Source organism: Sphaerodactylus townsendi, linkage group LG01 (genome assembly GCF_021028975.2).
Source record: "Sphaerodactylus townsendi isolate TG3544 linkage group LG01, MPM_Stown_v2.3, whole genome shotgun sequence".
NCBI classification, from domain to species: domain Eukaryota; kingdom Metazoa; phylum Chordata; class Lepidosauria; order Squamata; family Sphaerodactylidae; genus Sphaerodactylus; species Sphaerodactylus townsendi.
Window position 1 is genome coordinate 44,736,019 of NC_059425.1, and position 21,793 is coordinate 44,757,811.

The 21,793-nt window shown below is 43.8% G+C and overlaps 1 protein-coding gene and 1 long non-coding RNA gene across 3 annotated transcripts; one reads left to right on the top strand and one right to left on the bottom strand.

The window, feature by feature from the left end:
• The first annotated feature begins 888 nt into the window (after window positions 1–888).
• TMEM178A (transmembrane protein 178A) lies at window positions 889–21,691 on the top strand. 2 transcript variants are annotated; one of them, XM_048481986.1, is made up of 5 exons: window positions 1,381–1,504; window positions 2,684–2,745; window positions 18,881–18,994; window positions 19,491–19,628; window positions 20,610–21,691. In XM_048481986.1, the coding sequence occupies exons 2-5, from the start codon at window positions 2,709–2,711 to the stop codon at window positions 20,849–20,851; spliced, it is 531 nt and encodes a 176-aa protein (XP_048337943.1). In that variant the 5' UTR covers window positions 1,381–1,504; window positions 2,684–2,708; the 3' UTR covers window positions 20,852–21,691. The 2 variants fall into 2 exon arrangements, with proteins under 2 accessions (XP_048337935.1, XP_048337943.1); XM_048481978.1 differs by lacking the exon at window positions 2,684–2,745 and having other exon boundaries at window positions 889–1,504.
• On the bottom strand, window positions 5,405–13,415 carry LOC125424610. Its single transcript, XR_007243258.1, has 3 exons — window positions 12,314–13,415; window positions 10,499–10,595; window positions 5,405–6,216 (listed from the first exon to the last, which is right to left on the bottom strand). It is a non-coding gene; the product is annotated as an uncharacterized LOC125424610 (long non-coding RNA).
• Window positions 21,692–21,793: the final 102 nt, after the last annotated feature.

Genomic DNA, 21,793 nt, shown 5'->3' on the forward strand with positions numbered 1-21,793 from the left:
TTCAAAAAGATGTCAGGCCAAGGGCACTCAGCAACATCCTGAAAGGAGCAGGTCAGACCATGCAGGGTCACACCTGTAATTTGGGAGTGGGTCTTAATGTTATAAACTTGGGGAAATGCCTTAGCATTTGGTGTTCTTTCATGCTTGTTTTCAGTTTTAATTAAATGTTTGTTTTGCCTTACTAAAGTATGGGAGTAGAAAGTAACACCCAGCCATTTGTAGGAGGTTTCCTGGGTGTGAAGACTTAAAACAAGAGGGAGAAAGATCTTAAGACACCTGAATGGAGGTGTCTTAAACTCAGCTGTTACAACCAATATTATTTACTCTCCGTAACACTGATTCTGCAAGAAGAGAAAGCTTTCCCCAGCACCTGCCAGAAGCTAAACCTAAGCCGGGCATGCACACTGATTATTATTTGCGCTGTAACTGGTTTGAATCCAGTGTCTAAATTAGAAAACCGGTGTGAGGGATAGAGTGTGGGTGATTCCAATCAGCCTTGAACCCGAGGGCATAACAACAGTTACAGTTAAAGAGTGATGGGAGGTACCATCTTCATCTGCCAGAATGAACCACTTTCTTCTGCAGTGTCACTTCACATCTCTCTGGGCACGGCACTGCTGCGGCCCCAGGGCACAGCTCTCCAGCGACAACTCCCACGGGAATCAGTGGCTTTGCTTCCACGCGAGGGCTGGGACCTGCACGGCGGCTTTCCTCAGCCAGGGGTCGTCTGCAGTGCTTTCCCCCGGCCCTCTTCCCGGGGGGGAGGGTGTGTGTGTCCAGGCAGTAGTCCCCGTTCGGGTGGCATCCGAGCCAGCTCTTCCGCGCTGCTCCCCCTGGCGCCCGTCGGGGGTTACTGCAAGTGCCCGAGCTGTCCTTTGTGCGGCGCGGCCCGCCCTTGGGGAGTGGACAATAAGAGCGGGACGCCGCCTGCTCGCCCGGCCAGTGCGTGGACCGCGCGCGAGCCGGGGATGCTCCCTCCTGGCCGCCGGTGCAACAGCAGGAGCCGCCTGGCCGGCCGCAATGCGCGGGGGCTCTGACGGCGGGGGCTGAAGGGGGCACAGAGTGGACGAGGCAGCCATGGGCGGACGAGCGCTGGTGGGCGCACTCAGCCTGTGCCTCAGCCTGTGCTCCCTGGCGCTGCTCGTCACGGCCATTTTCACTGACCACTGGTACGAGACCGACCCCCGGCGCCACCGGGAGAGCTGTGAGCACCGCGCCGGCAGCGCCCACCCGCCCGAGCAACGCCGGCGCCTCCTGCCCCTGCCGCACTTGCCCTTGCGAAGCGCCAAACAGCGGCTTCCGCGCGGCGGGGCTTGGGAGGCGGCGGCGGCAGAAGAGCCCCCCGCGGGCGACCTTCTTCTGCTGGACGACTGGCCAGCCTTCCTGAGGCTGGGGGTGCTGCAGTCCCGCTGCGGCCGCCCCCTCTTCGCCACTTACGCGGGGCTCTGGAGGAAATGCTACTTGCTGGGCGTCGACGGGGACCTCGACAGCCTGGTGGAGCGAGGTAAGGGGAGGAGGACGAGAAGGGGAATGGCACCAGCTTGCGTTCTCCTGGGCTCCACTCGCCTCCCCAGATGCACCTCCCTCCCTCATCGCTCCCTCCTGCCAGCGGAGTACCCTCTAAATTGCCCCCCCCTCATGACCACTATCTACCCCCCCCCCCCCCCGGTCTCTTTCTCTCTTGCATGATTGGGTACGTTCCGACACTCCTCAAGTCTCAGCCACCGTGTAGTCGCCATTCTCCACAACTCCATCCACATCTCTCCCAACTACCTCCATGCAAAGTCAACGTACAAATCGCCTCTCAATGCAGTTACTTTTGGCTCCTTGCTAGCCTTGTTTTCACATCCACTGGGCACATCTCGCAGGCACGCCCCTCTTCCACTCTCCAGCGACACTTCTGTGCAATGTCACTTGCTTAGCACCCAAGATCACTTAACATCACATTGTTGCTTTTCTCTCCTGACATCCCCCTTAATTTCCCCACTGCATTGTCACTGCACTTGTGTCAGTGCTGGTAATTGTCCTTGTGCCCTCCAGTGAATTGCTGCCATGCAATGCTGCCTTATAACTCTCTCCTCTATATTAGCAGTGCTTTGTACCCTACTCCGCTTCCTCTTGATTAATGTACTGGGTACACAGTAAACGTAAAAATAAGAGAAGGGCGCAATGATAATCTCCTATGTTAGTGATACAGTGCATTGAATAGAGACCACAAATTAGTAAGCTCTTTAATATGCTCCCTATAAATAACCAAGATATCTTTCCAGTTTGTGTTCGCTATTCAATGTAATCTGTCATTTCTCAATTCATGGACACCAGTCTAAATGCATCACACAAAGACAGTGTAGAATGACTTGGCAGTCAGCCTCTTCATCAGTTTCCTAATTGCATGAATCCTATGAATTAGTCCATCTGCTTTATGTATAAAATTGGGCATTTTTAATTCATTCCTCTTAATCCTTCACCTATCCATTCATGCTTCCCTGTGTTCTCTTCAGTTACCCAAGCGTAGTGACTGCATATAATACCTTAGATACACCAATTTGCCACATCAAAATCCCACACTCCCATTCTTTGAAGTTTTATTGACAAACAACATGACATGACCATGCCTTTAATAATATTTTGGTAGTGGAATGATTGTAATATCTAATAGTAAAATGGCTGCCCTTCCCCCCAGCGGTGCCAATCAAGAAAGAAGCTAAATGAAGCCTCCCTCTAATTGCTCAAGAGATTCACTAGGTATGTAGAAAAATAAAACTTTGTAAATTAACCAAAATACATACCCCACTCCCCCAAAAACCCCTCAAGATTGTAAGGACTGGATACACTCCAGAAGCATATGAAATGCTGAGACAGTTGTAAGTCAGGGAAAGAGAAAACGATGGGAGAGGAAATTAGTCTGTTGATGTCCTTAATAAAGAACGTATAGAAAGGCGGGGGTGGGTGGGTTGTTGTTGTTCAGATTGTTCCTTTCCCAAAAGAAGTTCCTGAAGAACTCCCTCAGCTTGTGTTGTCTTTACTCCTCACAATACAAATACCCTTTGTACATAGCATTTCCTCTTATTACTTCTTGACATTATGTTTTTACTCTCTCAGCATGCATATCTTCCCTGTAGGAAAATGTATAGATATTACATTCTCCTCATTTCCCCTAATACAAAATCACCATAATCTTCCCTTCAAAATAAACAGACACTGTTTAATACCCTATCAAACAGCCACAGCATTCCCTTTCGCCCTAAGCTCCCAGGAACCATGTGCAATCTTTGTTCAATTACTGTATATTAGGAGCCTTGTAGCCTAAACAAAAGCTAGCACCTTGACCATTGTTCCTTAGTACTATGTACTGCTCCTACTTCTCCTCTGGTACACAAAGCTCAAATGCAGGTATTTAACAAAGCATTGGGTGTTTATCAGAGACACTTTATGTGACGCATGCATAAATTATTCACACTAGACACCTAAAAATGTTGAAGTGTAAATTACTTGAGTTTCATTATCTTTAATTTCTGCATGTAGATGATTTTTAACAACAGAAACGTGAAGGTATTTGCTCAGGGGTCATAACATTAAGAATTATGCCAGCTCAGACACTCTGTGTTAATTTCTTTCTCACTGCAAATTCATTTAAATCCTACATACGCAGTTCTGCATCATCGTTTTCTCTATTGCTTCCTTAGCTATTGGTGCTTCTCCTTCCCAAATAACAATACTTGTGAACAAGAAAGGGACATTATGATCACTGAAAGGTTCAGCATTGAGTTAGAGCTCTGAAAAAGAAAAGTACAGTTCCTAGCTCATAGTATAAGTCTCAGGTTACATATTCCTACCAAGATATTCAGTAATCTTTAATATGTAGCATCTTCTGCTCTATTTTTTATTTGAAGGAAACCTGTAGAATTGATAGTTATAGGGTAGATTCTACTGCATTTAGTGAAAACTTTTCTAATCAATATTTTTTCAGACAAATTTCTTCTTAAGGCAGATTACATGTAGAAGAAGAAGAAGAGTTGGATTTATATCCCCCCTTTCTCCCTTGTAGGAGTCTCAAAGGGGCTTACAAACTCCTTTCCCTTCCCCACTCACAACAAACACCCTGTGGGGTGGGTGGGGCTGAGAGAGCTCCGAAAAGCTGTGACTAGCCCAAGGTCACCCAGCTGGCGTGTGTGGGACTGTACAGGCTAATCTGAATTCCCCAGATAAGCCTCCACAACTCAAGTGGCAGAGCAGAGAATCAAACCCGGTTCCTCCAGATCAGAGTGCACCTGCTCTTGGCCACTGCTCTTAGCCACTACGCCACTGCTGCAAACACATTTGGCCACTGCTGCAAACACATTTTGGAAGAAGAGTTGGATTTATATCCCCCCTTTCTCTCCTGTAGGAGTCTCAAAGGGGCTTACAAACTCCTTTCCCTTCCCCCCTCACAACAAAACCCTGTGGGGTGGGTGTGGGCTGAGAAAGCCCCATAGACTAGCCCAAGGTCACCCAGCTGGCGTATGCTGGGAGTGTACAGGCTAATCTGAATTCCCCAGATAAGCTTCCACAGCTCAGGCGGCAGAGTGGGAAATCAAACCCAGTTCCTCCAGATTAGAGTACACCTGCTCTTAACCACTACGCTACTGCTGCTCCTAGAAAAGTGGCTTGGAAGGGTTGGAACAAGAAGTAATTGTCAGTGGAAGGGTTAAACACCTTTTGTATGTTCTCTTTTCCAAATTATCGTCCCCCTATTCCATTGCTTCTCCTTACTTGGTTGAGCACGTAGCTTTACTTCCACCCTCAAGGGAGGGACCAGTGAGTTCCTATTTAAGTCAAATGATGCTATTCCAACTAAAGTTCAGTTCAGTTCTCTTGTTGTCTCTGTGCAGGACAGAAGCACTCTGGGAAGAGGTGCAGTGAATCCACTCAAGCAATGTTCTTACAACCTGTTCATAAGTAAGAGTAGATAGTCCTCTTTATGTGAGTGTCTCCATTCTGTGAGAAGTGACCTAGAGTTTAAAATATGAAGAAAATGCAATGGCTGCCTTGTTTTGACCCAGGATCTGTCCGGTAGCATCCTTGGCATCATATGAAGTCCAGATTGGTAAACCTCCTTGTTTTGTCCCAATATAACATTTGGGGACTAGTGTTTTAGAGCGAGGATGAAACACAAAAGGGTCATAATATATCTTGTGCAATGAAAACTGTAATGTTGTTCCTGAAATCAAGAACTGAAATGGTAGCTTCAGTAGTAGCAGTGAGCGGATTATGAGATTGTACAGTTAAGATCAAGGCAAGGAGTAGCTAATTTTTCTTCCAACCTTGCTGGGTGGAGAAAGTAGCAAGCTCAGGAAAGTACCTTCCACATAAAGGTAACATTTCATTTGTGTATACCTTATCAAAATGCTTGGGAACCACCACCTCAAAATAAAATTTTTATTTTAGTTATTTGTCATAGCATTACACAGCGCTTCCCACAGTCAAAAGGTACAGGACTATGTGAAAACCCATTACTTCCATCTTTAATTTGGAAGTTCTGAAGCCAAAAATGGGTGTTCATTCATAAGAAAGGAAGAGTGATATTTTGAAATATTCTTGTATGAGTTATCTGTGATTGCTTCTTGGGAATTTGCTTTTAGAAACATGACATAATATATCAGGCTAACCAAGCAGTTATTAATGATTAAGAAGACATTAGATTGCATACAGAATATATTAAATCAAGTAAAGGCCCTTGGGTTCAAAAATTTCCTGTGGTCTATGATTTTAATATGCAATTAAGTGCAAGAAAAATGGTTCCAAAAAAGTACAGAGTCATGTATGTGTGTAAATGCATGTAGACTATTACAACTTTGTGCAACCCAGAATTTACCACATGAACACCAGAGTATCAGTCTGGGATTTGTTTAGGTACATACCCTATGCACCTGTTTATTGTCTTGAATAAGCAAGCATGAAACCCAGAGGAGACCTTTATAAACAAACACCCTTAGTGTGAAACAGGGATATTATAATTCAAAAGTGACTAGAGCAATTGCAACCACAGCTGTAGAAAATGACTTGCATGGAATAATAGTGCTTAGCAGAATTGCATAACCTTTTCCAAAGCTTGCCAACAGTACTCTTGAGGGAAGGGAGGAATGGATCCAAATTCTGGGGGTTGATATGTCACATTCCTTGAATCTGTGGAGACATTGTTGGCAGGCTAGTAGTGCCTAGAAATTGATTCCAGTGCTGAAATAAACAAAAATGACTAACTGTCAGGAGCACATCAAACCTACATATGGAGAGAAAAAGGGTTAGGAAATTAATACACCTTCCGAAGCAGAGACAGCAGCATAAAGGAGGAGTTATTGGGGGGTGGGAAAGCTTGTGTTCAGATTAAGGAGCTTTTAATCTATCACCTACCACGACCTCTACAAGCAGCAAGATCAGGAGCAAGTCTATTTACTTCCTTCACAGTTCCTACTGCTTAAAGAAATGAATCAAGCAATTTCAGATTTTATTTGAAAGTAGAATCTGCCTTGAGTAAAAAGTTTTGAATTCATTAAACAAAATGGTTTCAATATCCAGCATCAAAGGAAATCCCACATTTACATAATGTCTGGATGTCTGATCTGGGAATTCAGTATACTGGAGGATGTGGAAAGGAAGCCTTGAGCCTAAAGACTACTTTCAGTCTCAAGGTTTTTTTGTTACTGCCTCACAGGGCTGGATTACAGCTCATCTACTGGTCAAATGCAAAGTTATCTTTTTGTAGTTTTTCATGCTACATATTAGTACATAATAGTTGCCTGGCAGTTTGGAATTACTCAGTTTGGAATTACTGATCTTTGACACACATGAAAAGATGGTTATCCTGCCACGCAATTTTACTTCTCTGGTTGTGTAGAAGTCGTGCTATCCTCTGTTCTGTCTTGGGGCTTTGAGGGTTCCCTGTTGCACTGCCTGTCTTATTAGGCAGCATGTCTAATAAACCCACTGTGACTCCTGTATGCTGAAAAAGACACATGTAGCCCTATTAATAATGCCTTATTTTTCCCTCCAGGAAGAAATAGAAAGCATAGTCAGTAGGGATTTTCATCATCTTTTTTCTCCAGCCTGGAGTGTGACTTTCTGTTTACAAGGACAACAGTTCTGCAGAAAATTAAGTCCTTATAAAACAGCCAAACGTTGAAAAATAGATTAAGCATTAGCAGGATGGTCGAACTGCTGCTTTACAAGGATGCAAAAAATAATTTTTGGTGAAATCTTAAAAGAATAAATTCTAATCTTGCTTGTAGTTTTCAGCAAGGGAATCAAAGAGGTGTTGCTCAAGGCTACCCATTAACTTCATACTCAGTGGGGATATCAGCCGATGTTCTCTGCAACCAGAGGCGTACCTAGGAGAAATGGAGCCCAGTGCAAAATCTGAGTTTTGCGTCCCCCTCCCCCCAATGAGTGGCCACTGTGATGCTGGAATCCACCCCCAAACAGCATTACTTTCAATGGTGTTTAAACTAGGGAGCCCAGATTCTCCTTTTAAATCCACCTGAAAGGGAGAATCTGGGGTCCCCAGTTAAAACATTGAAAGTGATGCTGTTTTGGGGTGGATTATCCCCCACCCTGAAACAGCATCACTTTCAATGTTTAAACCTCAGATTCTCTCTTTAAATCCATCACCTGCAAAGGGGAATTTGGATTTAAAAGGGGAGGAAGTCTGGGGAAATTTAGGCGATGCCTGCTGTCAGGGATGCAATTATTAAGATAGCAGCAGCAAAATTTCAGAGTATCTTCAGGAGACCCTCCTGATGATACCACCCAGGTTTGGTGAAGTTTGGTTCAGGGGGTCCAAAGTTATGCACCCTCAAAGGTGTAACTCCCATCTCCTATTAGCTCCCATTGAAAACAATGGGGGATGGGGCACCCACTTTGGGAGTCCATAACTTTGGACCCCCTGAACCAAACCTCACCTAACTTGGGTGGTATCATCAGGAGAGTCTCCTGAAAAATCCCTGAATTTTGGTGCTGCTAGCCTAAAAACTGCATCCCCTGCAGGCCAAAAATGGAAAAAAAATACTAAAAATACAACCCCCCCCCACAAACGGACCTGCATTTCTTGCCCCCCCACAAGCGGGCACCCAGGGACATTTGACTCCCCATGTCTCCATTGCAGGTACGCCACTGTCTGCAACCAGCTCAGTTCTCCAGTCCTGGAATCCCAAGAGCCAGATCTGGCCCACTTAGCAGTGCCATGTGACTTCTGAAACTTCAGCCCAAAGGAATGCGCAGAGGAAATGGGGAATGTGGTTGTGGGGCTTGCTGATAGTGATTGATTGGAATGAACCCTGATAATTTGTTCAGAATTCCCTCCTCAGAAAATAGCTTTGTCATAAAACTGGTTGTTGACCACTTCTAGCCAGTAAACTGCATCAGTAATCTCACCCAATTGCAAGTGACATACATTAATTTTAAAAAGGTTTCACTTTGATTGGATTCTGATATTGCACAAGTACGTAAGGAACCTGTAAATCACATTATTTATTTATTTGCTCCATTTGTTTTCCACCTTTCTCTTCACTCAGGATCCAGAGTGGCTTACAATGTTCTCCCCCCTCCATTTGATTCTGACAATAATCACCTTTAAGGTAGGCTAAACTAAGAATGAGTGACTGGCCCAAGGCCACCAGGAACCTTCCATGGCAGAACTGAACACATACCAAAGCCCCCAAGATCCCATTCTGACATTCTAACCACTATGCTACATCCGCTTTCATCACTACCAAATAATATATAGAAATCCAAATAATAAAGCAGAAGCCATCATAGGAACCATCAGGGTTTTTTGGGTGGACGGGAGTTGAGAGTAAAGAACACAAAAATTGGATGAGCATTTTAAACCATTGCTTGATGATACTGCTTATCCTGATCCAGGTTGTCTAGAAATTCAAGTAAATGAACAGGTATCACCTTGATTTTTTTTACTAAGTTGCTTAGGAAGATCATTGCAGATATAGGCTTTTCCTGTATATATATATTATGGTTATTCAGGCACAACAAAATGCTATTTGATACAATGAAGTATTTCATCGTAATAGCTCTGAAAGTGCAAACATGGATTTGTTAGACTGCCTTGAGATTTTGACTGTAAATAGTATTAATTGTGCTATGTGTATTGAAATGGTGGAGTTTATGTCAGCCTTGGTCAGGGATGTGCTTCTATTAGCAGTGAAATGTAAAAATAGATATTGCTTTAAGTGCTTTCGTGATCATAATCGGCAGAATCATTATGGCATTTCACTACTTGTTTCTCTAGGGGGGACATTTAATATTTATAGCCAGCTACATTGTACAGCAGAAGGAAATAGCTTCCTAGCAATAGATTCTGGGGTTTCTCAGCCTCATTCTGCTCATGACTTGATTATATCACTTTGCTTGCTGCTATAGTGATTCTTAACAGAAAAGAAGATACAGGACATCTGATGTAAGCTAACATACCTTGAGATTTAGCCCATGCATTGAATAAATAGGTCCATGCGCTAGTAGCTAATGTTTCATCCACACCAGTAATTTAATTGGCTTCAGGGGAGATAATGAAGAACAGGAGGAGGAGTAGTAGTTTGGATTTATACCCTAACCCCGCCTTTCTCCCCTGTAAAGAGTCTCAAAGCAGCTTACAAAATCCTTTCCTTCCTCTCTCCACAACAGATACCTTGTAAGGTAGGTAGAGCTGTGTCTACCCCAAGGTCACCCAGCAGGCTTCATGTGTAGGAGCAGGGAGGCAAATCTAGATGAGTGTCTGCTGCTCATGTGGAGTAGTGGGGAATCAAACTTGGTTCTCCAGATTAGAGTCCACCTGCTCTTAACCATTACACCATGCTGACTGTATGTTGTGTGTTGTGTAATAAACCTATCCTTTGTAGAGCCAGTCACATCTTATGGCCGCTATACTGTGGCAGCCAAAAAGAAGCACCTTTTGTGTAGCAATGGTGGCTCTCATTGGGGAGCCATGTCTTATGTGAGTGGGTGATCAAGATGACTGGCTGATCATGTGGAAACTCACATGGAGCTGACAAAATGTTCTGTCAGCTGGTAAGCATCTTACAAACCTTTGTCTTCCTTCAGGGGTCGCCACTAACATCAAAGTGTTTTCTGGGAATTTAACAATTTAAAAATTTGTTTTGTCTGTAACAGGCTAACACGGATACTCCTCTGTGAGTGTAAAATGTGCGAGCTGTAATTTTTAATCAACCATAAGTAGCTGCAAAGAGAGGAAAGGAGAGGAAGGGTGGAGGCTGCCTAGTTGGAGTCAGGCTGCAGAAAGCCCCTAGGTGACTTTGTCCAGTTTTGTGTTATAGTAGGTGTTGTGTGCCCCAGTAATCGTGTGGCCCCATCAGCTAGATCAACTAAAACAGTCAATTAGTATTAGCAAACCTAGCAAGTGTGAAAATGCTAGAGTTCCTCTCTGCCAGTGGACCCACCTGACAGGAAGGGCTGATGTATCATCCTCTATAGCATCATTTCCTGGTCCACTTACTTGACAGTGATAAACAGGAGTCCATGGTCAGCATCACTGCTTGAGATGGCCACTTAACAATCCTCCTTGTTGTTGATTTTTCACTGAAGAATTCCTTCTACATGAGAGAATGTGAGAGAGAGTGCTAGGATGAGGTGTGGATAATATCAGGTGTTTCCACAACATATCATTGGAAACAAACATCTTGTGCTAACATTCTGTTCTACTTCATAATTTTTAAAGAAATAATTTGGGATACTCCAGAATAAGTGGTTTTCACTGTTTATGACCTTTGTTGTGAAAACAATAATTAAGATGAACAAGGAATTTGTGGATCACAGCATCAATTATTCTCATGAGCGGAAAAGTCTTTTCATTTAAGCGGTGTCTTTTGTCCCCTAGAAATCTCACCACTGCCTCATAAAACTTTGAAAAAGGCTTGAAGTAGATTAGGCGCAAATTAAATGGACACTAGATCAGGGGTGGGCAATTATTTTTTCCATGGGGCCGCATAAGAAACAGAAAATATTGTGGAGGGCTGGGCCAAAAGGCTGAACTCAATTCTGCATAATATTTATTGTATTTCTTTATATAAAAAAGCAGTAAATAGCATTGTTTTGACAAGCGGGCAAGACTAGTATATGTTAAAGTTATGCAATGAAAAAGTTCAGCATTCTCAGTTGTACCTCCCACTTGATTTGTGTCAGCAGTAAGATGGTGTTATTTGCCCCAGCAATGGTGATAGTGGGGTGCTGTGTGGTTTTTGGGCTGTATGGTCGTGTTCTAGCAGCATTCTCTCCTGACATTTCACCTGCATCTGTGGCTGGCATCTTCAGAGGATCTCAGATCCTCTGAAGATGCCAGCCACAGATGCAGGTGAAATGTCAGGAGAGAATGCTGCTAGAACACGGCCATACAGCCCGAAAACCACACAGCACCCCAGTGATTCCAGCCGTGAAAGCCTTCGACAATACAATGGTGATAGTAATAGGGTTTGGGCAGGAGGAAGAGGTACAAAGGTAAGACACAGAAATTATCCCCCTCCTTCCTGCTGTCTCACTCTTTCTCCTAAACCCCCAAGCAATGTGTCCATCTTTGACAATGCCTATTGTAAAGGATACGGTATTAGTTTCACTTGGCATAAGTATTACACGGGAGAAATAATTTACCCCAAGTGTTACCAAGCTAAAAAAAAAAATTCCCTCACCCTAGCGACCATGCCCTTCCATGACAGTCTGTACTCCTCGAAAAGCTCTCCTCGATTGGTGGGGAGTGTCAATTTTCCAGTCTCACGTTTTTCATTCCCAGGAAGTTACCCTGGCCCCCAGGCTGCCCAACACCAGCACACAGTCTTGATACACACCCCCCCCCCCCCAGAACTCGACGTTTTATGGGGGAACCATCCACTTAATCCTGGTGCAACTAATGCTCCTACAACTCTTGCCTTATGCACACCCCACCCCACCACTCCCCTTTATTTACCTTCCTCCGAGAGGAGGCGCGGGGGGTCCCACACTCGGCTCATAGTCATTCACCCCTTATGCAGTGCTGAGAACTCCGCAGGGAAGAGGCTCGTGAAGGAGGTCTATTGCCCTGCGCTCAAATGTCCAGCCATGGAGAGGACTCGAATCCACCCCCTCCCAGCAGGAACAGCAGTGCAAGGCCTCAGGCCCTCCACACCCCCGAGGGAGAGAGTGAAAGCGCGGCGCCTTTTACCACTCAGCCTCCATCAGCTCACCACCCAAGAGCCCACAACTGAAGTCAGCTCTGCCACTGGCTGTGAAACTCCACCACGGGAACTAAGAGTTGGGCCTGCCTCTCTTCGGCTATTCTTACCAATCGATGGAGCCATGGGTTTGATTGACGGCTTTCGACGCTAATCATATTGAGACGTAGTCATCGCGAATACGGGCCAGTCAGGGTCATCAGGCGGGCCGGATGTGGCCCCTGGGCCGTATAATGCCCAGGTCTGCACTAGATAGTTGGAATTTGAGGGAAGGACTCTTCTTTGGCTTACACCTACAATATAAATTTAACTTTGTGATTAATTAGTGATCTAATTGATGCTTTTGGATGTGCTAGTGCAAGAGGGAAACATCCGCTTTAGATACAGTAAGGAGAATGGTCACAGGTATTCTAAGAGTGTGTGATATCTGTCCCAAATGGCTCTTGCTAGTTTTACAAGCACAGTGATGACTGCCAAACATTTCTAATCTCTGCTCCCCTATCTGACCGATTCTCTTTTGCTGCATGTTGATGTTCAGAACACAAGACTTCTTGTTGTCTTCTTACGACACTGCAATATTCTTCAGGCTTTCATCTCCATGAGTAAGCCCTTTCCTTCTATGCAAAGGAGTTACGCCAGAGCTGGTAAATAATAAAGAACTGCTTGAAATGTAAGGCTTTATACTTTCATTGTTGGTCAGTTTTTTAGAGTGCTACAAGCTTCTTAGTAGGAAGTGGCCCTGTTGTGACAGCTACTGAGCAGACTGTTCCTTTGGGGGAAGCTGAGGGAGCTCAGCATTATGCATGATAAAAGAGGGAAATACGATTGTACTGCACTAGCTAGAGTGATAGTATGCATTGTGCACAATATTTTTGCTAAGTAGAGAGTGATACTCCATGTACAGGCCATATCTGCTTTTAAGACATCATCTATTTACTATGAAGCATTGCCTGTAGCAACTCCTGAAGCCATTTGTGCTGCGGATTTTATTGATGGCACAGGAAGGGAGTAGGCACAGGAACTGCAATTTCTATGTACACAAAGAAGGTATATCACATATTCCTTCAGGGCATTGTATGTCAACAAAACTATTTGTGGATTGTTAGGTAAAATCACTTGGAAAAATCAGGAAGTAGTAGTTGAGAGCAGTGGATTGTATTTGGAGAACCGGATTTGATTCTGCACTCCTCCACATGAGTAATGGACTCTAAACTTGTGAACTGGATCTGTTTTCCCCTCCTCCACACATGAAGGCTGCCGAGTGATCTTGGCTAGTCACAGTTCTCTCTGAACTCTCTCAGTCCCACCTGTCTCACAAGGTTCCTGTTGTGGGGAGAGAAAGGGAAGCAGTTTGTGAGCCGCTTTGAGACTCCTTAAAGACAGTGAAAAGCGGGGTATAAATCCAAACTCTTCTTCTCTTCTTTATCCCACCTGGCCCATTTCCCAATAAACCAAGATGAAAAAAATGATTTTTTTTACAATAGCAGTAGCAGTCCATCATATCTAATCAAATAAGTGCAAAATAAAGTAATCCTAAATATTATTTCCATCCTTCAGAATTTCAAACTAGATTCAGCCCTCTTTTAAAAAGGGGTTGCGTCCAATTTACTACAATGTTACATATAAGGCTCCTCACCCACAGGGACTCCTATATTTTCTCACCTCGAGTGACCCTTTTCACTGCCAGAGGCTTAGATAAATATTGAGTTTGATACCAAAGCAGAGGAATTTCCTTAGACACTCTCACATGGAGTCATCCAACTGCTGGAATACTCTGGAGAGCACACTGATTAAAGGGCTTATGTGTAAAGCCTCCAGAGCTTCCTCACACCTGTGGCCATGAGTAATTTACTAATTTGCCAAATAATAATTTGAGACCCTGGAGTCCTCTTCACACTGGTGGTGGTGGAAAGTGGAAGGAGCCAATTTATTGTGACTCTGTAGGGTTTTCTAGGCAAGGCTAACAGGCATGGTTTGCTATTGCCTTCCTGTAGTAGCCTTGTCCTTCCTTGGTATTCTCTCATCTAATATCTTTCAATATCTGATTAGACTGAGCCAGGCCATCCAGATCAGAGCCTTAACAGTGTAGCCTTGGATTTCTGGAGGGATGGCCAGTGGTGGGATTCAAATAATTTAACAACTGTTCTGGTGGTTCAAACCGGCTGAATCCCACCACTGTCTACCCTCATGGTGGCGAACTTATGGCACTCTAGATGTTCATGGACTACAATTCCCATCAGCCCCTGCCAGCATGGCTAATGAGAATTGTAGTCTATGAACATCTGGAGTGCCATAGGTTCGCCACCACTGGTCTACCCCCACCATCCACCCATCCACCCACCCACCCACCCACCATCCATCCATCTACCTATCTACCTCCACCCACCCTCTAGCTACCTCCACCCACCAGGCCAAACGCGAGGGCAGTAGAGGTGGTAAGAGAAGCTGTCCCCGAGGCCAGCTGGCCCAGCGAGGGAGCAAGGGGGCCAGCGGGGGAAGGCAGGACCGACAAGGGCCAAGGGACTCATCCAAAAATTACCAGCACATCACAACTCCAGCCCTTAGCCACGTGTCTGAACATATCCCATACTTCGTGGTGCGACAGTGGCGCAAAAACTTGCTTGAAAAACATGGATCCTCATGATTTTCCCCCTTGGTCATCCCCAAATCACCTGCACATCACAGCTCATACCTCTAGGCACATGTCTGAACACAATAATCCTGCAACCCCTGCTCTGTGGCTCCACAGTGGCACAAAAGTGTGGTTAGAACACATGGATCCTCCTGATTTTAGCACTTGGTCACCCCAAAATCACCAGCAAACACAGCTGAAGCGCCTGGACACATATCTGAACACAACAATCATGCATCCCACACTCCATGGCCAAAGGCAGTGAATTAGCAAAGAGTCAGAAAGAACCCCCACCCCACCCCCTAGGCCCACATCTTTGGGAAATCGTGCCTGGGGCAAGCTCTCAAATTTTGCCTTCCCCCCCCCCCAGCCATGCCACCCATGCCCACCCTGTGTGCCCAAATTAGAAGACCAGACAAATATGAAATCAAAATATATCAGACCAGTCAAATAATCACAGCAACCCCAACTGTTTCAGCTTGAGCATGCTCTCCCTAAAACACAAGGACTCACATGGGTGCTTATTTTAATGGAAGCTCTGCTCAGCAGTTACTGAAGAAATGAAAATAAAGAACAGAACTCACCATTGCTCCAGTGTGCCAGAGACTCTGTTATTTCCCAGCCCCCAACAATGCAGAAACAAACACCAGCCACGTGGAAATTTACTCTACACATGCTCAGTGGTGCTCGTTCCTTGCTTTCTCAGTCCTTCCTTGCCTGTTAATCATGCTTCCCTGGGAGCAGACAACAGGCGAATTAGAAGAAGACTCGTTTGCATGCAGGCTCTGAGGACGCGGATGGGACAGTTTAGAGGGAATATCTTTTGAAAGGGGCAGAGAGGGATGAAGGAAGGAGCAAATTACAAAATAATGATTTGCATAGATGCCCTGAGGATGCTGGGAAACTGTGTAGAATAAAATTGAGACTCACCATAACTTGAAAGGTTTGCTGATTGTGGAGACATAAATAGCAAGTTGAGTTCCATTTATATTAATAAAGTCCTGACAATGCTGAGTCTGTCAGTAAAGCCACCTTAATAGGCAGGGCTCTCCCAGCCCGGCCACCAGATGAACGCCCCACAGGATCTGCTGGCCAGGTAGACTCAGGGATGTCCCCATGGGCCCTATGCCTCTTCATGGCTGAGACGGGGAGGAGCAAGTCAACCACCCTTGCGGCCATAGCCCGGTGAGCTTGGCTGAGGGAAAGCCCAGGGCCAGTGAACCCCCAAAGAGGGAGCAAGGAGGGCTGAGACTGCAGTGATGGGATTCAAATTAACAACCAGTTCACCAAACTAAAAAAATATATTAGCTAGTAGTTCTGCTGAACCAGTGTCAACCAGCTGAATCCCACCACTGGAGATGATGCTTTTCTTTATAGCTCTGCTGCTGCACACCATCGAGGGGATGGTTACACTGGTGGAAGGGTGAGTTCTTTCCTCCCATCCTTCTGCCTGACCTTGACTTTTTCTCAGGATACAAAATGGGCTTATGCCACCCAACAGGTCGCAAACCAAGGGTGAAATCCAACTAATGTTGGTTCTACCCCCAGGAATACCCTGACCTTGCTGGTGTCTGTTCTGGATGCCAGCACAGTTCTGTGGCAGCCCGGACTTCTGGGTTTGCCTGCCACACAGCTGGGATGGGAGGGGCAGCACACTTGTTGCCCATTATGTGGCAGGGGTAAACGTCCTGGTGTGGCCCTGCACCACTCCCTGTGTGCATCGCCCCGCCCCACCTGAATGGGACTGTAAGAAGAGAATTGAAAGCAACAGGAGGAGTACTAAGGGAGTTGACAGAATTTGAAATAGAAGTTGCACAACAAAGGCAGTATTTGTTAGGAAGAATTTACAAGCCTCTATTAAAATATGAGACTCAAACAGAACAAGTGAAAGAATGTATGGTGAAATGGAAGCAAAACTTTCAAGAAGAAATATACTTTCACCAAGCGGAATCCTTATGGATGAAAAATAAGGATAAGGAGGAAAACCCTTCTCTCCAGATTAGATTCCCCCTGCTCTTAACCTCTATATCATGCTGGCTCTCAAAATTATTCCTGTATCTGTTAACAGGAGCCAAATTGATATTGACATCTAGATAGAAAGGTGTCTTGACAGAGAAATGTGGGAAGAGAAGAGAATATGCTACAATAGTAAAGCTTACTAGCCTTTTAAACAGACAACTGAAATGAGTTTTATGAAGAATAATAATTGGATTTATATCCCCCCTTTCTCTCTTATAGGAGACTCAAAGGGGCTGACAAACACCTTTCCCTTCCCCCCTCACAACAAACACCCTGTGAGGTAGGTGGGGCTGAGAGAGCTCAAAAGAACTGTGACTAGCCCAAGGTCATCCAGCTGGCATGTGTTGGAGTATACAGGCTAATCTGATTTCCCCAGATAAGCTTCCACAGCTCAGGCGGCAGAGCGGGAAATCAAACCCAGTTCCTCCAGATTAGAGTACACCTGCTTTAGCCTCAAAAGTTGTAACTTGAGGCTGAGTGTTCCAAATGTTCCCCAATTTTCCATTTTCATCCTCCTTTTTTCCTGTGAATTTTCCCAATAAAACTGTCAGTTTCCTCAAAGACAAACAAAATTGGCACTGTTAGAATAAACCTCTCTTTTTCCCATCTCCATTTTACCTTCAACGTTCAGTCTTAGAATCATAGAGTTGGAAGAGACCATGAGGGCCATCAAGTCCAACCCCCTGCAATGCAGGAAGTCACAATCAAAGCACTCCCGACATATGTTCATCCAGCCTCTGTTTAAAAACCTCCAAAGAAGGAGACTCCACAATTCTCTGAGGCAGTGAATTCCACTGTTGAACAGCCTGACGGTCAAGAAGTTCTTCCTAATGTTTAGGTAGAATCTCTTTTACTGCACCTTGAATCCATTACTCCGTGTCCTAGTCTCTGAGGCAGCAGAAAACAAGCTTGCTCCCTCTTCGACATGCCATCCATTCAAATATTTAAACATAGCTATCATGTCCCCCCTTGACCTATGCTTCTCCAGACTAAACATCCCCAGCTCCCTAATAAGTCTCTCTTCGTAGGGCATGGACTCCAGACCTTTTACCATTTTTGTTGACCTCCTCTGGACCCGTTCCAATTTGTCAATATCCTTCTTAAATTGCAGTGCCCAGAACTGTACACAATATTCCAGGTGAGGTCTAACCAATGCAGAATAGAGAGGTACAATTACATCCCGCAATCTTGACACTATACTCCTATTGATACAGCCCAAAATTGCACTTACTTTCTTGGCTGCAGAATCACACTGCTGACTCATGTTTAGTTTATGTCTACTAAGCCTCCCAGATCCCTTTTGCATGTAGTGTTTTCAAGCCAGGTGTCATCCATCCTATATCTGTGCATTTCATTTTTTCTGCCTAAGTCTTACATTTATCTCTGTTGAAATTCATTTTTTTTTGTTTTGGCCCAGCTCTCTAATCTGTCCAGGTCATTTTGAATTCTGACTCTGTCCTCTGGGGTATTAGCTACCCCTCCTAATTTTGTGTCATCTGCAGATTTGATTAGCATGCCCTCTATTCCATCATCCAAGTCATTGATAAAAATATTGAATAGCAATTGGCCCAGGATAGAACCCTGTGGCACCCCACTAGTCACTTCTTTCCAGGATGAAGATGAGCCATTGGTGAGCACCCTTCTCCCACATCTCCTTTTTCTTCCTATTCAACTAAATTCATGCAAGTCAGAGAACTTCCAGTGAACAAGGGCGAGTTTCCTCCACTCAGCACAGACCCTATTTCATTCATATTCTAATACTTTCTTATTTTCAGAAGGCATGGGCACAATGCAGCTACTGAACATATTTTGACATATGTCATCTTTTAAAATGACAGAGAATTCTACACCCAACTACAGCATTGAGATAACTTTCCATGACACTACAGTTGGATAGGGGAGCAGTACAGTTGCCACAGCCCTTGCAAAATTATTTATGATTACTTATTTTTTGAACAATAAAAAGGTTCCTGTCTTTGATACAAATGAATTTGTTAAACATGCCCTCTCCTTTCCTTTGCCAAAGGTATTGCTCAAAGATGCTCTACAATCAAGTACCATTTCTCTATGCCAATACGTTTACAGAACATCCCATTCAATTTAACTAAGACCATTCAGCAGGATGAGTGGCATCTGCTACGTAAGTATTTGTGCTTTGGAAGTTCAAGAAACCTTCATAAGGTGATGCTAAGTATTATGAGGTACTATAATAAAAGAACTGAAAATACTGAATATTTGGTTAGGAAATGTTGCAAGTTATTATCAGACAATCATCTGCTCAGTTGGTATTTAGATCTTTGACAGTGAAGATATCATTTTAAGAGACTGATGCAGAAAATTACCCATCTCAATCCACACCAGATGCATATCCCACAGCCTATGTAAAGAGGTCCTTATCTACTTTCTAAACAGTTCTGCCAATTTTGGTAGTTTAATGATATGTTGACAATTTTGTTAAATATTAGAACTTCTTTTGTAAACCTCTATTACATTTCATCAGAAAAGGATATTTTAAACCTGCTTATCTGTTCCAGTAGCTGTGGTTTACTTTTGTCAGTGGTGTATACAGTACCATTCATATTTTTAACACATTAAAATAATGTAACATCCTGTTTTTGTTTTCCTTGCGGAAACAGATCTAAGAAGAATCACAGCAGGTTTCCTTGGGATGGCAGCAACCGTTCTTCTTTGTGGGTGTATTGTAACAACAGTCAGTTTCTTTTGGGAAGAGAGCCTCACACAGCACGTTGCTGGGCTTCTTTTCCTCATGTCAGGTACCATTTAATCTCTGCCTGCTAACATTGTTGAGGTGAACTTCTTTTATAAACTCATATGATAACCAGTGGGAAGGAAGGCAGCATGGCGCAGTCACAGATCTCATCTGATCTCAGAAGGTAAGCAGGATTAGTACTTGGAAGGGAGACCTCCAAGGAAGACTCTGCAGGAGAAGGCAATGGCAAACCACCTCTGCTTCTCAAAGCCCTGTGCTGGGGTTGCCGTAAGTCAGCTCTGAGTTGACAACACTTTACACACTTACATGATAACCAGTAAATTGTATTAGTTTTAATTGAACCTCATTCTCTATTATATAGAACCCATCAATTATGTATATTTGAATGCCTTTTTCAGTCTGGAGACTGAGAATTTAAGGCAGGTTGAAATGGATCATTGCTTGTGGTGTGTGCAGACATCCCAGATTCACCTCTGACAAGCAGCACATTTTTGTATTAAAAAGAAAATCCTCCTGCAAAAGAGACTATGATCCTGCTAAGCATATGTTTAACTCTCCCACTGAAATCAGTGAGATTTAACTCTCCCACTGAAATCAGTGAGATTTAAAAGTGAATACCCTGGACTGCACTGTCTATTACTCTTCCACAGATAGTTTGGTATGACAAATAGTGCTAATCTTATAATCTGATTTTGCTTAATTTCAGTTCATCATTTAGAACAGGGTAATTGTTTGGCTATTCTTGTACACGCTGTAACTTCAAATTGGCGTGCCTGAGGTATAGTGTTTGCTTTGCTTGCAAAAAGTCGCAAGTTCAATCCCCAGCATCTCCAGTTAAAAGGACCAATTAATAAATGACCCCAAAAGCTTGCGATCTGCCCAAACAGCTGTTGCCAATCAGAGCAGACAATACTGACTGTTACAGACCAGTGGTCTGACTCAGTATAGGGTGGCTGCATAGGTGTGCTGTGATTCTGTGAACTGTTTGCTAACCATGATAATGTGATCTGGGCTTTTTTTGCAGGCATCTTTTGCACTATTTCCCTCTGTACTTATGCAGCAAGTATATCCTATGAACTAAACCGCCAGCCCAAAGTCATCTATAGTCTCCCTGATGATGTTGAACATGGATACAGCTGGTCTATATTTTGTGCTTGGTGCAGTTTAGGACTCATAGTAGCATCGGGATGTCTTTGCACCACTTACCCATTCATTAGTAGGAAAAAGATGAGCCATCTAAAGTCAACCAGAGACTCTTCTGTATGAGTGCTTATTGGGAGATAATCTTTTCTTGGGAGATGAAGAATGATCTTCAAGGATTTTTACAAGGGAGCTAAATTTTCAACTCCAAGCACAAACGCCCGATCCCTTAAAATACCAAACATTGTGTCTTACTAGTCAGGAAGTAAAGAGGAGTTCTTCTCTACTTCAGGGTGGTTGAAACAAAAGTTCAGACAACAAAAGTTTTTGTGGAACTGACAATTCAGTACACTGCATATGCACACATGATAAATGAGGGTGGGCAGTTCCTACTCAGATAAGAAAACTGTGGGCTTTTTTTATTCATTGTTAGCACGACAACAAACAACCATAACTGCCAAAACCACCCAGTGGTAATAATATCCCTTATCATTAATCAACCTTAAAATTGAATTTAGATTTCTAAAAATTGTAAAATAAGTTTTCAGTCCTCTTCTAGGCATCATTAGTCATTACCACATGGTAGCATGTAGGAGCCTTTCTCAAAGAGTTCTGATATTGTGAATAACTGCGAGGGCAGTGGGCATTAGAAACAATGTAGAAGAAATAGCTGAAGCAGTAGGACTTACAAAACACAGTGAAAACTGAAGAGCGAGCCATTTGAACTTTGCCAGCCAGCCCCTTAGTATAAATTTTTAAAATTGACTCTTCTGTGGTAACAACATTCCTATTTGTACATATCTCCTTGAAATACCTTTTGTATTTCAGATTAAATTGAATGGTATATATTAAAAATCTGAATGAAAGAGATGATGCTTGTTAGTACTGTTGGAAGTAATACCTATTGTAACATCCTCAGCCTTTGTCTAAAAAAAGTTCAGCATTAAAGTGTCTCTTTTCTGTTAACAGAGTTTGTACAGTTTCTGAATGATTTGTAAATGCATTCTTCTTGTACAGCGGTGCATCTTTAGAACACACAATCAGGAGTGAAGGCTCCACAATCTTCAG